Here is a 15,775-nt window from a genome sequence, read left to right as displayed (position 1 = left end):
CCCATAATGGTAGTGGGGCCATGGATAAGGCAGGCATATGCTTCGGACAACGAACACAATTGCATTTTATCCATGGCAATTATCAATACCCTGACGAGATCACTATTGCCTTTATATTTTTGTTCAGTATCCATTGTCGCAGTAAGACGGGCGGATGGATATGTTCAAACGCTGCATTTAAAAAAAATAGTTCCCAGAATTATCGTCATTGACAATTCCAGACAGTTACCAAAAGTGACTTGCTTGCTCCTTTCCATCATCCATTCCCATGGGATTACAGACCTAATTGTATGCAAAATTATATGACTAATATTATATAGCCTATTTTAACAAAAAAAAATGTCGTAAGGCACTTCAGCCAAAATGTATGATTCATTGGAACTAATTTCATTCCTGTCACAAAGTTCCGTGTACGTAATGTGTAATGTGTACGTAGTTCAACAGCGCGCTGACGTCATCGACTGGATCATCTCTCCTTTCTCGGTCGGTGAAGCTGGTCCAGGCTCTCTGCGTTGTGTCGTTCAATGCTTTCATTTGTGGCGAACATGGCCGCTGTTCCAATCTCCGCCGTTCCCAACACGTCCACGAACAACGATGGGATCCTTATAGGCGACAGAGTTTACTCTGAAGTTTACCTCACTATCAGCAACTCTCTCATACCGGAGGAAAGGCTTCAGCCAACCCCGTCTATGCTCGATGGCCTCGACCTGCACACGGAGACCGACCTCCGTATCCTGGGCTGTGAGCTAATTCAATCGGCTGGTATTCTTCTACGATTGCCACAGGTAAACACTGAAAAAATGTCAATCCATTACCGTCAACATCTAAAAAAAACATAACTAGGTTACTATTAGTTGCCATTGTTTTAGAACTCACCTCTTTGTTTATATAACCCGTCAAAATGAGGCTACGGAAGGGAAATACCCAAGCCAAGGCCTAACTCACAGCTAGCTAATTTATCGATTAGTGTAATCTAGTAGGCTAACTTGGTCAGTGGCGGGTCAAGTTATCGAATCGGATGTGATTATTTAGCGCAATTATCTGTGTTTCTACTAATGTTTCTTATATAATGAAGTAGTTGAATTTATACGTGTGGAGCGATTACATCCGGGGCTGTGGGATGACCAGGACAAAATGGCGGATTCGTGGAACTGAACGCGAACGATACTTCCGTCTAATGTAATTTCGTTCTTTACATTTCAGGTGGCAATGGCTACGGGTCAAGTTCTTTTTCATCGTTTTTTCTACTCTAAATCGTTTGTCAAACACAGTTTTGAGGTAAGTCGGTGTCTCTTTCGGCAGTTTAGCAACACAACAGTTTTAGCTACGACACTCACAGACGGAACGATCTTTGACTCACCGGTGGTGTGCGGAGAGGGAACGTTTACATTGGCGGCCATATTGTCATTTACTGTAAATTAGAGTAGTTGGTTTGTCACATAACCCACATGGGCCCGTTTTAAGGTTGAAACCATTCCTAACTGATTGTAGCTATCTAACATTTGATTTGATATAGCTTACCACTTTATGTAAAGTGGTTATCATTGCAAGGCCCCAGACTAATGTTAGTGTTTTGATCGCTAACCACATCTAGCTTCATACGCTAACGTTCTGTTATTCTATTCATGTCTCCCAGATTGTTGCTATGGCCTGTGTCAACCTGGCGTCCAAGATCGAGGAAGCACCAAGACGATTCAGAGACGTCATCAATGTTTTTCACCATTTAAAACAGAGTCACAGAGGCAAAAGGTAAGCATCCATATAGAAACTATCCTTCATTTCTGTTAAATGTACGTCAACCATTTGTGAAAGGGCAAATGTATTCACATGGCATTACATTAATTAGTAACTATGTTTTCAGTATCTTGCATGATGTTGATCTGATGTATTCATGTGACAGTGACCTTCTGTTGATCCATGTACTCTAAACCATACTCTAAAACGTTTCAGTTTCCTCATCTCTGATCAATGGTAGTTACAGCAATATATTCACAGCTACCTACATAGACAAGTAGTTCAGTGAAAGGTGATGCATTAACACATCTAACCTAAAGTGTTGCTTTGCCAAGACAAAAACCAACTTGGCACCAGAAGACAACACTGTGCTAGACGAGTGTCTTTCTTTGACCAGAATAATCTGTTCAGTTCCAATTCTAAGGCTGTGGTATTAACTTGGGTTCTCTTTTCCCTTGCAACCAACTAACAGCGACCAGCTACATTTACCAAAGCCTGGGTGATGTGGAATGGTACGTAGAGATGAAGCAGTCGGCATGACAACCATGAGCGAGGTGTCACCCCCCCTCCCCTGGGAGACGCCCGTGGTGTGAGTCACTGCGGTGCACTGGGATCGGGGAGGACAGGTTGGCCGCAGGTCCTAGGCTGGGAGCCTTGGGGACTCCTTTGACTCAGTCTAAGCTTTGGGTGTTTGCGGATCCTGTGGTAATGTAGCTCAAACACTACATACAGTATGTACTACAGAGCAACCTCCCTCATTCACCAAATGGCATTCGTGGCTTTCACAGAAATATCACCTTTTTCTTTCCTCTTAGAATATTTGCTGAATTGTTGATATGCTTATGTTTACTATCTAGATGTAATATTGAGGGGAGAGAATATGTTTAAGAGCTGGGTTGGTGGAGTTGTTTGTTTTACTCTACATCACCACCTGTGACTGGACATAAGCTGAGTTCTTCAGGTGCTTGTTTTTTTAAAATTTTGTTTGGAGGAAATAGTTTTCTCTTGAAATTGGCCATGGTATGCTAAATTTAAGTCAGTCTGAAGTAGATGTAGCTATTCCACCTGACTGATTTCAGCTTGTGTAGTAACTTAGAAACACAAACTGAAGCTGTACACATTTTCCATGTCACATGTTTTTGTCATCCTGTCTAGACTCCACTGAAGTCAGGAAATTAGTAAATCCAAACTTGTTTTTGTGCCATGAAATACACGTTTTAATTGTAACTTTGGTCATGTTTGTGATCTAGTAAATGTTCATTTAGAAAATGTATTTAGTTCTGACTGAGATCTGGTGCCCAGAGGTATTATCTATAGAGTTATGTTATTACCATGTCATATCAGAGTACCAGATAGCTAAAGAGTCACGTTGTTGCCATTATCATGTCAGAGTACCAGTTAGGAATGCCAGGACACTTATATAATTTCTCCTGTGGCGTCCTTAATGTTGTGGGCAGGTTCTGGGTGTTAACTGGGAGCCACCAGGACCGAATGGGATGAGATCTGTGCTGCATTAGTTCCAGGTTTTTATCTGGGTTAAGAGAGATTCTTAGGGTCCTTTCTTCCTTGGAAGTTTATGTCGTTGGGGTTCAGATGAAAAACACGTCTATCTCAATGTGACTCTCCTAGTTAAATAAAGTGTACATCAACATAGATTTTTTTACACCCAGTACATGTATGAGTCTAGACAGTGATGTCCAAAGTCTAGTATATTTGTTGTCTTTAAACACCTGAGGTTTTTATCTGTAAATGGAAGGGTTTTTGGCCACCACTCACATTTCTAGTCTCGTGGGTCCATTTTCTTACAATGAGTTTTTTAAAGTGCATGTTTTGTAGGTAATCGTAGTGTAGGCCCATATCTTAAGGATTTCCTTTCCATAATGTGGTGAAGTGTATGTTTGGCTTGTAATGCTTCCTTATTGGGTGACTGTATGACTGAAGTCAGTCAATTGATTTATTTTCTTTTACACAGTATTTGTCATCACCTAAATTGAGAATATATTTTTTTGCGTCCCATTTCTATTCATAATACAACAATACAAGGTGAGGAACTGATTGGCTAGTCTAGTTCCACCCAGGTTTGGTCATGTTTAGGGTTTGTTGATATTTCTGTCAAAGCTGTGATGTGTGGTGATTTCGGGCAGACATTGGACCGTGTGACTCAAAAGCTTCCACTGAAATCACAGGAGCCAACTAAACCCCTAAAAAAAACACTCAATTTGGGCCTGTTGCTTTTAAGTTGGTCCAAGGGAAAAGAGAACCAGTCAAAGAAAGCAGAAGGGTGCTTTTCTTTTAGTCTGTTTTTGAAGGGGGGGGGGGGGAGAAACATTTTTGGTTATTTTCATTCTTTTTATAAAGCAGGAGTGCAAGTTCATTGATTCTTGATCAGAACTACATTAATACCAAAAACCAAGTGATCAAAGCTGAACGAAGAATCCTGAAGGAGCTGGGCTTCTGTGTACACGTCAAGCACCCGCACAAGGTGAGACCCAGTTACACCGCAGAACTCTCATGCATTGCAACCGGTGTTATTCTGACTCAACGGTTTCAGCATTAGCTTTAGGCCCAACCTATCAGACTCCACTAACACTGCTTTTCAGTTAAGGCCGTGACTGTTTCTGTGACTCACATGACACTGCTGTAGTTATGTTGTTCTAGAACATTGTTGAATTCTCAGTACAAGGCTGGTGGTTTGCATTCTTCGGTCTAGGGATTGTGAAACCGCGTTGGTTATTGCATAATGTCAATTGGTCTTCTTCCAGATTATTGTGATGTACCTGCAAGTCCTGGAATGTGAGAAGAACCAGACTTTGGTCCAGACCGCCTGGTAAGTACATGGCCTGTACCTGAACTAACCAGGTGCCCTGCGTCTGATTCCACCCCTCTGTAACCTCTCTTCTCTGATGGATTCATTATTGAGACCTGTTTGTTATCCTCTTGTCCTTTACCTGGCTATTTATAGTCTGATTCTGGTGCCCAAGGAACTCAGTTTAACTTTGTCCTTTCTCTCTACTCTTTGATTAAAGGGTAGTCCATGCTGGTAAGTCTCATAAAGAACCTCTGAACTCTGCTCCTCCAACCACATGACCCCAGGAAGCTCCCCCCATTGGCTGGCTGCCCTTCTCGGAGACAGCCAATCCAGTGAGAGCTCTGCCCGAGATCCACTGAAGGGGGCGGGCCTTTCCCAACTGCCAACATGGTCTTGTTTTCTCTTGGGGGTGTCCAGAAGGATTTGTGTTTTTTGGGATTGTGCTTCCAAGGTTAAACTGTTTTTTCAGTGTTGTTTTTTTAATCAAATAGATAGCTCTAACTACAATAGCATCTTTTTTTTCTAGTTGCTTGCTTTAGATTCGAAGTAAGCATAGTTTTTTGTTGTTGTTGACTGGATCGTTTTCTGGGCAATGCCTTTTTGATGCAGTAGTTAAAGTGTGCTGTTGGACTGTCTGTTTGATTTTTCACAAACTGATGTGGTCTCCAGACATGTCTTTCAGGATGATCCTGCTCAGGCTTTGACACCAAGGACCTGTCTCGTCACCCATCCATTTCCACCGGCCATTTTGTTTTTTTTAGCAGTAGTCGCTATCTATAGTCTAAGGTTCCAACCCTCGTCCAGTCTGGGGGACCCTTGTGTGTGCTGCTTTTCATTTAGAGGCTGTCTGACTGTTGTCCCATCTGAAATCATATGACGACCCCCCCACACACACACACAAGGGTCACGCTCCAGGACTGGCTCAGAATGGGGAATTCAGCGAAGACCAGTTTAGATTTCAATGTCTTTAAAACTAGTTTTTTTTTTGTTCCATCAGTAAAGCCAGGTTTTGCATATCAGACCCAGCTTCCATTGAATCCTGACGAGTACACGTTGGGGTGGGATCTGTATAGATCTGGACACGTGGGAAAGGATTGCACCTGTATAGATCAACTGGCTTCTGTTCTGTCACCACTCGTTTTCCTGTTTCTGTCTGACTGCTTGCTAGGTGACAAAACCATCAGTCTGAAATGTCTGTTGTCTGTCAGATGTTGTCATGCCTGAGCTATCGCTTATCAGGGTCACTGAAAATCAAGACAACTAGCTACAATTAGAATCCCACTTTTAAAACACTTTGAACCCTGATAGCTTCCATCAACCGTCACGTCACTGTTCTACACATGGCAGCTTTGTGTTGGCCTTTTGATGTGGAGTTCAGGGTTACCTAGCGACTCTTTAACTGCCGAGCGCATCATGTCTGACCTGTCCAATCGGATCCTTGATCTGCGGTCCATCTCCTCTCTGCCAAGGGATAAGTCATTACCTATCTGGCCGATGGCTGCATATTGTAAAGGGCTGCTGTATGTCTCTGGTCACCTCGGTCTGCTCTGCATTCCCTTGCTGTTTGCATGCATTTTATACAGGCATGTCCTCTGAGAATGGTAGGACGCATGTCCACCTCTGAATAGGACCTGTGTACTTTTTGTTTTGGGTGCCGTATTGTCTTTAGACGGTATAGACCAGTGGGCTCTTGGATACTTGTCATGTCCTGTGTACAAGCTTTCATCTGTGACCCTGCATGTCCAGCCCAACACCAACATGGATGAGAGAGAGAGAGAGAGACAAAGCTAAACTAGAGTCTCCATACTGTTTGTGTTTATTACTATTTCAGATGTATAACGGTCTTTATTTGAGTGGTCACCAACTCTGGTCCTGTAGAGCTGCACTGTGCAGGCTTTTGTTTCACCCCTGCACTAACACATGGTTGAAGCAACACGGTCAAGCTGGAACAAGCCTGCACATCCTTTAGCTGTTTAGGACCAGCTGGTGACTGCCCAGACCAGTGTTTCTGTGATCTGGTCCGTTGGGGGGAGGGACACAAGGCTATGGGAGGAGATGGTGTTATGTTTCTGTATGTTGCTTGTGTCCTTGTAGGAACTACATGAATGACAGCCTTAGGACCAACGTGTTTGTGAGATTCCAAGCTGAAACCATCGCATGTGCCTGCATCTACCTGGCTGCCAGAGCTCTCCAGGTACTGCTGGATTGGATTTGGCTTCTCCTTTTCATATCACCTTTCTCCCACCTCTTCCAATCTCTAGTCTTCCGCTAGCGGAACCCCTCGCCAACAGCCAATGAAATTGCAGGGCGCCAAATACAAATCAACAAATCTCATAAATCAAATTTCTCAAACATACAAGTATTGGGCACCATTTTAAAGATAACATTCTCGTTAATCCAGCCACAGTCTCTGATTTCAAAAATGCTTTACAGCGAAAGCTCCACAAACGATTATGTTAGGTCACCACCAAGTCACAGAAAAACACAGCCATTTTCCCAGCCAAAGAGAGGAGTCACAAAAAGTCCAAATAGAGAGAAAATGAATCACTAACCTTTGATCTTCATCAGATGACACAATACATGTAAGTTTTGTTCTGTAAAGTTCATATTTATGTCCAAAAATCTTATTTTACATTAGCGTCTTATGTTCAGTAGTTCTAAAACATGCAGTGATTTTGCAGAGAGCCACATGAATTTACAGAAATACTCATTGTAAATGTTGATGAAAATATAGATGAACTTCTCTTTTAATGCAACCACTGTGGCAGATTTTTTTTAACGGAAAATATATATTTTTAACGGAAAAAGCATAATGTGAGTACAGCGCTCAGAGCCCAAACCAGCCAAAAGAAATATCCGCAATGTTGCGCAGTCAACATTAGTCATAAATAGCATTATAAATATTAACTTACCTTTGATGATCCTCATCAGAATGCACTCCCAGGAATCCCAGTTCCACAATAAATGTTTGATTTGTTCAATAATGTCAATTTATGTCCAAATAGCTTCTTTTGTTAGGGCATTAGGTAAACAAATCCAAACGCGGGTTCAGGACCAGCCGAACATCGGACGAAAAGTTTAAAAAAGTTCTATAATTCCATTGTCTAGAAAAGCAATGGAACGAGAGATACCTCTCATGTGAAATGCGCGTGACTGAGAACGAGGCTGTTGCCAGACCTCTGACTCAATCCCCTCTCATCCGGCCCCCCTTCACAGTAGAAGCCTGAAACAACATTCTAAAGACGGTTGACATCTAGTGGAAGCCGTAGGAAGTGCAACATGACCCATATCCTACTGTGTTCAAAAACTTCAAACCTCAGATTTCCCACTTCCTGTTTGGATTTTTTCTCAGGTTTTTGCCTGCCATATGAGTTCTGTTATACTCGTAGACATCATTCAAACAGTTTTAGGAACTTCACTGTTTTCTATCCAATGCTAATAATAACATGTTAATATTAGCATCTGGGACTGAGTAGGAGGCAGTTCACTCTGGGCACCTTATTCATCCAAAAGTGAAAATGCTGCCCCCTATCCCAAAGAAGTTAACTAAGGTGCTATGTGTTTCTGTGTGTCTGTAGATGCCTCTCCCATCCAGACCTCACTGGTATCTGCTGTTTGGAGCCACGGAGGAAGAGATCAAGGATATCTGTATCACCACCCTCAAACTGTACACCAGGAAGAAGGTACATACTGGGGTGGCAGGGTAGCCTAGTGGTTAGAGCGTTGGACTAGTAACCGAAAGGTTGCAAGTTCATATCCCCGAGCTGACAAAGTACAAATCTGTCGTTCTGCCCCTGAACAGGCAGTTAACCCACTGTTCCTAGGCCGTCTTTGAAAATACGAATTTGTTCTTAACTGACTTGCCTAGTTAAATAAAGGTAAAAGAATAATAATCAAATATATAAACATGTACAGTATCACCCCTTAACCTTCTAGCAACCCGGGAACCATGGTCTTGTTCCTCTATGCATCCTCCTGCTGTATGATGCAATACACCTTAACCTCTCAAACCCTCCTGTCTCTCTCAGCCCGACTATGACCACCTGGAGAAGGAAGTGGAGAAGAGAAAGATGTCTCTGCAGGAGGCCAAGCTGAAGGCTAAAGGGTTAAACCCTGATGGGACCCCAGCTCTGTCCAACCTGGGGGGCTTCTCTCCTGGATCCAAACCCTGTGAGTTTATCTTGTTGTTCATTTAAACCCTTGTTTATTTATTTAGGCAAGTCCCCTGCTCAAATCTGGTCATCAGAGATGAAGTACATTGTGGTTGTTGGATCCGTGGTTCAACCTGTCTAATGACCCTTTTTTAAATGCTTAATATAAAAAATAAAATAAAAATGTAAATACAAGAATTAACCTTACTTTACATTTCTAAACGGGGACCAGCCGTTGTAATGACATGTTATGCGTCTGTATTCCTTAGGTTCCCCAAATGTAGTGAAGGTGGAGGATAAATCTCCAAACCTCCAGGTCCTCAAACCTGTAAAGAAAGAGCCGGACAGCAGAGCCCAGGGCTCCAAGAGCCCACACAACGGGTAAAGACCTACTCTTCAACAGAACCGGGCTTATTGTTTTTTCCCCTGTTGAAGTTGTATTTTTATGTTAAGCAGACACCTCTAATGGAAATTGCATCTTTTCTCTCTCTCTCTCCTCTCTCTCTTCTCAGGTTGAGGAAGGAGGTGAAGATTGGAAGGAACAATGGGAGTGGATCTCGTTCCAGAACTCGCTCGCGATCACGCTCCCCGCGCAGACAGTAAGACTTCACTCCTTCATTAATTACTGTGTAGACTGGATGTAAATTACCGTAGTAAACTGGTACCTTACAGACTGTTACTACAGTACTTTACTGTAGGTTACGGCGCTACTTTGCGGCCAGGTGACTGCGCTACTTTGCGGCCAGGTGACTGCGCTACTTTGCGGCCAGGTGACTGCGCTACTTTGCGGCCAGGTGACTGCGCTACTTTGCGGCCAGGTGACTGCGCTACTTTGCGGCCAGGTGACTGCGCTACTTTGCGGCCAGGTGACTGCGCTACTTTGCGGCCAGGTGACTGCTGAAGACCACTGTTAAATGTTTTCTTTACTGTCTCTGCAGTTACAACAGCCGACGCAGTCGTTCTGGGACCTACAGTTCTCGTTCCCGCAGTCGCTCTCACAGCCGCAGCCCCTCACCCCGACGACATCCGCCCTCCCCCCTCCTCCCACATCTCAAGTCAAAGCCTGGCCACCATGGCAACATCGACCCCAAGCCATCGAGTCGTCATAGCAGCAGCGGAGGAGGGGCTCACAAGAGGAAGAGGTCCAGGTCGCGCTCTGCCAGCAAGGGAGAGAGGGAACGGGGGAGGGAACGGGACAGAGATCGCAGCACGTCGGACCTCTCCTCGGCCAAGAAGCACAAGCACGAGAGAGGTGGGCCTGGGGGAGGACATCACCGTGGAGACAGGAGGGATCGGTCCAGGTCGTACGAGCGGGAGCGCACCCACAAGGGCAAACGCCATAGCAGCAGCGGCGGACACTCGGGTCACGGGCGCCACCGCCGCTGACCAGGGTCGGGAGGAGGAACCTCCGATCCTTAATGCAGTTTTGTCAATTTTATTTTTGTTCTGCTTTCCCACCCCAATCCTTCCATTCAAACCTCTTTTTTTTTTTATTTTTTTTTAGTTGAAATGTAAAATGATGGACTTGGAGAGAACGTATTTACAGTGTAAAGATGGTTAACTGCTGATTTATTGACAATGCTTTGATTTATAAAAGCGACACTTCAGTGGTAGAAGGAATAAAATGTGTATTCAACAATAAAATAATCATTCAGGAAAGATGTCAATAGTTTTTTTGCTCAGTGGACTGAAGGAGACTTCCGGGTTCTGTGTGTTGGCTCATTCCATTGGTCAAATGTGCGTTCGCTAAAACAGTGTTCTGTACAGATGCAAAGGACCTACTGGGCTTCTCTCGAAATATACCTTTTTTTTTTTTACAGCTGGATTGCAGACTCTTGATTTCAGAACCTTTTTTTTTAGGATCGTGGTGAATTTGTTACACTGGTTTTTAGTCTGCATGTGTTCATGTCTGATTTTTACACAATTAAAAATAATAAAAAAATTAAAGAAGAAAACGATTGATTTGACTTGTAATTTTGTTACACCGTGCTACAGGTCATGAAAAGCTGCAGTCGCTATAGGCTGCGTTCACACAGGCAGCATATGTCTTGTCTTTGGTCAAATGACCATTTTTAGTGGACAATCGGATCAGCTCTGAGAAATACCAATTAGTGTGGGTAAAATCTGAATTGGGCTGCTGGTGTGAAAGTAGCCAAAATGGGGTGTGTGAAACACCTGTTCATGACAACTCTTATCCCTTCAACAGTGACAGACCAACATACACAATTTTTTTTACAGAAAAACCAGTAAACAGACAAGAAGCATGATAACATATCCTTGAGGGTTACAACTCATTACAGATTATACAAAGACCTTAAAAGATACACGGTTTGATTGTTTTAACAGCTTTCTGATTAGTATGGTGTAGAATGGTCTTAATGTACTGCTCGGATTCCTTCTAGAAAACAATTTTTTATTAGTGAATTTATTAGATGTTACCAAGAATAATATTTGGCAAGAATGTGTTCTTTATCCTTATTATAATTAAGGAAACCGAGCAGCACATTCTCCCATATAAAAACCAAAGTCCTCAAGTATATTCACAATTATAAAACTAAAAATTATATTTTTATAATTTCTTTACATGTAGACAATGCTGAAATAAAGTCAAAACTCTTTCTTGATGCTCAACACAAAAAGTACAATCAATGTTAATGTCTGTTTTGAGTTTCTTCAGGTAATGATTCGCAGGGTAATTATTATGGATCATTCTGAAAGAGACCTCTGACCTTGTTAACGAGCAGGTATTTGTGTGGTAATAACCAGACTTTTCCCCAACAGATATTAGTGACCAATGTATTCCAGTAACTTATGACATAAGGAATGGATACAATATCCCTTTGAAATAAAACATGTATAGATCTGTTGTTCTGAGGGAACAAGAAGAAACATATTTTTCCTAACGGAGAGACAACTGGATTAAGCGAGGGCAGGTCAAGAAGGTGAGACCTGGTTAAACAACATGAGAGTTCCAGATGGAATAGACTATGGAGAACTCTAGGTCTTACAGGGATGTTGTAACGACATGAGATAAATCCTCATAATTGAGTAACAAAACTTCTGCATTAAAAAGTTGACTCACCAGCAGGATATGATTATTGAACCAGTTCTTAGAACATAAAGGCTTGTTTCTGTACAACATGTCCTTATTGTTCCAAACGAAATACCTCGGCGGGGCGGAAATTATGTTCATATATCAACGACCACGCTAATATTTGTCTATGAAAAGCAGATCATTTTGTAGGAATCTCATCAATGTTATAGATACTATAGTTACAAAGTAACTTAAAACTGAAGTCACCAAATCGGGAGAAGTTGTGAGGGATGATTGAAGTTGGATTCTTTAAGAAATGTTTATTAGCCCAATTTATCTTAAAAGTATTATTCAAAGTAGGAAAATCAAAAAAATGAAAATAAAATTGACACCACCATATTCATATGTGTTCATAACAACAGATTTCCTAATATAATGTGTATGATTCTTCCAGATGAAATTGAAAAGCATCTGGTCAACCTCTTTACCTATTTTTCTGCGTGTAGGGACTGGGCTGCGCGTCGGGACTGGGCTGCGTGTAGGGACTGGGCTGCGTGTCGGGACTGGCCTGCGTGTAGGGACTGGACTGCGTGTCGGGACTGGGCTGCGTGTAGGGACTGGGCTGCGTGTAGGGACTGGGCTGCGTGTCGGGACTGGGCTGCGTGTAGGGACTGGCCTGCGGGCTGCGTGTCGGGACTGGGCTGCGTGTAGGGACTGGGCTGCGTGTAGGGACCGGGCTGCGTGTCGGGACCGGGCCGCGTGTCGGGACCAGGCCGCGTGTAGGGACTGGGCTGCGTTCGGGACTGGGCTGCGTGTCGGGACCGGGCCGCGTGTCGGGACCGGGCCGCGTGTCGGGACCGGGCTGCGTGTAGGGACCGGGCTGCGTGTAGGGGCTGGGCTGCGTGTAGGGACTGGGCTGCGTGTAGGGACTGGGCTGCGTTTCGGGACTGGGCCGCGTGTCGGGACCGGGCCGCGTGTAGGGACTGGGCTGCGTTTCGGGACTGGGCTGCGTGTCGGGACTGGGCTGCGTGTAGGGGCTGGGCTGCGTTTCGGGACTGGGCTGCGTGTTGGGACTGGGCTGCGTTTCGGGACTGGGCCGCGTGTCGGGACCGGGCCGCGTGTCGGGACCGGGCCGCGTGTCGGGACCGGGCCGCGTGTAGGGACCGGGCCGCGTGTCGGGACCGGGCCGCGTGTCGGGACCGGGCTGCGTGTAGGAACTGGGCCGCATTTCGGGACTGGGCTCTAACAGGCCTACACACCGACTGGCAAATAGGACTCGTGTTGTCCTCATGATCCAAGTGTGAAAAACTGTCCAGCACATTATCAGGCTCCTAATCGTCAAGCATTAATAACCTTTTCTTACGAATGTAAATAATTGCTCCTTTCGGATAAATACTTTTCATTTCATTGATTTATTAAAGCCCAGTGTGATACCCCAGAGTCATGTGTAATTCCAAACCTGTCGATTACACCTTCGTGTGCCTTATTACGCCTTATGCATGGAGAAGTGATACTGGTAGGTAAAATGAACTTCCTGTCATTTCACTAGGCAAGTCAGTTAAGAATAAATTCTTATTTTCAATGACGGCCTAGGAACAGTGGGTTAACTGGTCTAGGAACAGTGGGTTAACTGGTCTAGGAACAGTGGGTTAACTGGTCTAGGAACAGTGGGTTAACTGGTCTAGGAACAGTGGGTTAACTGGTCTAGGAACAGTGGGTTAACTGGTCTAGGAACAGTGGGTTAACTGGTCTAGGAACAGTGGGTTAACTGGTCTAGGAACAGTGGGTTAACTGGCCTAGGAACAGTGGGTTAACTGGTCTAGGAACAGTGGGTTAACTGGTCTAGGAACAGTGGGTTAACTGGCCTAGGAACAGTGGGTTAACTGGTCTAGGAACAGTGGGTTAACTGGTCTAGGAACAGTGGGTTAACTGGCCTAGGAACAGTGGGTTAACTGGCCTAGGAACAGTGGGTTAACTGGTCTAGGAACAGTGGGTTAACTGGTCTAGGAACAGTGGGTTAACTGGTCTAGGAACAGTGGGTTAACTGGCCTAGGAACAGTGGGTTAACTGGCCTAGGAACAGTGGGTTAACTGGTCTAGGAACAGTGGGTTAACTGCCTTGTTCAGGGGCAAAACGACAGATTTTTACCTTGTCAGCTCGGGGTTTTGATCTAGCAACCTTTCAGTTACAAGTCCAACGCTCTAACCACTAGGCTACCTGTCACCCCTGGGTTAACTGGGTTAAACAGAGGTTGGTCTATGTGTTATTGATCACAGATTGCGGATTGTGTAATTTAGTTTATGTCAATAGTGTTCTGATGGGCATGTGTTATGTTTCACCACAAGAGGGCAGGACTAGCTTGATATTCTGTTGCTCCTAAAATGAGGATGTTGTGGTCACTGCAGGCCAGAGTAGTAGGATTTGGTCCATTTCTCTTACTTTTTTCCCTCTGTCCCTCTATTCTCTCTCTATTTCACCCTCTGTCCCTCTATTCTCTCTCTATTTCACCCTCTATTCTCTCTCTATTTCACCCTCTGTCCCTCTATTCTCTCTATTTCACCCTCTGTCCCTCTATTCTCTCTCTATTTCACCCACTGTCCCTCTATTCTCTCTCTATTTCACCCTCTGTCCCTCTATTCTCTCTATTTCACCCTCTGTCCCTCTATTCTCTCTCTATTTCACCCTCTGTCCCTCTATTCTCTCTATTTCACCCTCTGTCCCTCTATTCTCTCTCTATTTCACCCTCTGTCCCTCTATTCTCTCTCTATTTCACCCTCTGTCCCTCTATTCTCTCTATTTCACCCTCTGTCCCTCTATTCTCTCTCTATTTCACCCTCTGTCGCTCTATTCTCTCTATTTCATCCTCTGTCCCTCTATTCTCTCTCTGTCCCTCTATTCTCTCTCTATTTCACCCTCTGTCCCTCTATTCTCTCTCTATTTCACCCTGTCCCTTTATTTTCTCTCTATTTCACCCTCTGTCCCTCTATTCTCTCTCTATTTCACCCTCTGTCCCTCTATTATCTCTCTTTTTCACCCTCTGTGGAGGTGAGAGGTCAACTACACTACATTGAGAGGCTCTGGACTACCACGGACGGACTGAACATAGGGCAATTCTGGCAAATGCCTGATGGGCTGGTTCATTCTCAACCCAGTGGGTCTGTCTAAAGGGGAAAGGGGGAAACCTAGTCAGTTGTATAACTGAATGCATTCAACTGAAATGTGTCTTCCGCATTTAACCCTCTGAATCAGAGAGATGCAGGAGGGGCTGCCTTAATCAACAACCACGTCTTCAGCGCCCGGGGAACAGTGGGTTAACTGCCTGGGGAACAGTGGGTTAACTGCCCGGGGAACAGTGGGTTAACTGCCTGGGGAACAGTGGGTTAACTGCCCGGGGAACAGTGGGTTAACTGCCTGGGGAACAGTGGGTTAACTGCCCGGGGAACAGTGGGTTAACTGCCCGGGGAACAGTGGGTTAACTGCCTGGGGAACAGTGGGTTAACTGCCAGGGGAACAGTGGGTTAACTGCCCGGGGAACAGTGGGTTAACTGCCCGGGGAACAGTGGGTTAACTGCCCGGGGAACAGTGGGTTAACTGCCCGGGGAACAGTGGGTTAACTGCCCGGGGAACAGTGGGTTAACTGCCCGGGGAACAGTGGGTTAACTGCCTGGGGAACAGTGGCCTTGTACTGCCTTGTTCAGGGGCAGAACTGCAGATTTTTTACCTTGTCAGCTCGGGTTTTGATCCAGCAACCTTTCTGTTACTGGCACAACACTCTAACCACTACGCAACCTGCCTCCTCTACACTCTAACCACTACGATACCTGCCACAATTGGGGGTGTTGCGCATAATTATCACTATTTTGCTAATAATGGGGGCTTCAAGGAAAACGACGACTGATGTCCCAGGCTGAAACTGGCTACACTGAGAGAAAGAGAGGGAGAGTGTTTTGGCTCATACCACAGCAGCCTCTAGACGCAAACAGAAAAAAGGATCAGTAACTCAGATTGGACCAGGCTTAGTTAACACATCAGCTGTGATTCATGTAT

At 44.6% G+C, this 15,775-nt stretch overlaps 1 protein-coding gene across 3 annotated transcripts; it reads left to right on the top strand.

Annotated features, from left to right (window-relative positions):
- The first annotated feature begins 455 nt into the window (after nt 1-455).
- LOC124005149 (cyclin-L1-like) lies at nt 456-10,652 on the top strand. Of its 3 annotated transcripts, none has more exons than XM_046314130.1 (11): nt 456-785; nt 1,204-1,278; nt 1,637-1,749; nt 4,093-4,216; nt 4,497-4,561; nt 6,638-6,737; nt 8,122-8,226; nt 8,572-8,713; nt 8,964-9,075; nt 9,207-9,293; nt 9,633-10,652. In XM_046314130.1, exons 1-11 carry the CDS (start codon nt 525-527, stop codon nt 10,078-10,080), a joined length of 1,632 nt encoding a protein of 543 aa, XP_046170086.1. In that variant the 5' UTR covers nt 456-524; the 3' UTR covers nt 10,081-10,652. The 3 variants fall into 3 exon arrangements, with proteins under 3 accessions (XP_046170086.1, XP_046170087.1, XP_046170088.1); XM_046314131.1 differs by having other exon boundaries at nt 457-785; nt 4,096-4,216; XM_046314132.1 differs by lacking the exon at nt 456-785 and adding an exon at nt 2,207-2,323 and having other exon boundaries at nt 1,249-1,278; nt 4,096-4,216.
- Nucleotides 10,653-15,775: the final 5,123 nt, after the last annotated feature.

The sequence above is a fragment of the Oncorhynchus gorbuscha genome, linkage group LG19, assembly GCF_021184085.1.
Source record: "Oncorhynchus gorbuscha isolate QuinsamMale2020 ecotype Even-year linkage group LG19, OgorEven_v1.0, whole genome shotgun sequence".
Taxonomy (NCBI): domain Eukaryota; kingdom Metazoa; phylum Chordata; class Actinopteri; order Salmoniformes; family Salmonidae; genus Oncorhynchus; species Oncorhynchus gorbuscha.
The sequence above is the reverse complement of the archived record's forward strand: the minus strand, read 5'-3'. Positions and strand labels throughout refer to the sequence as shown.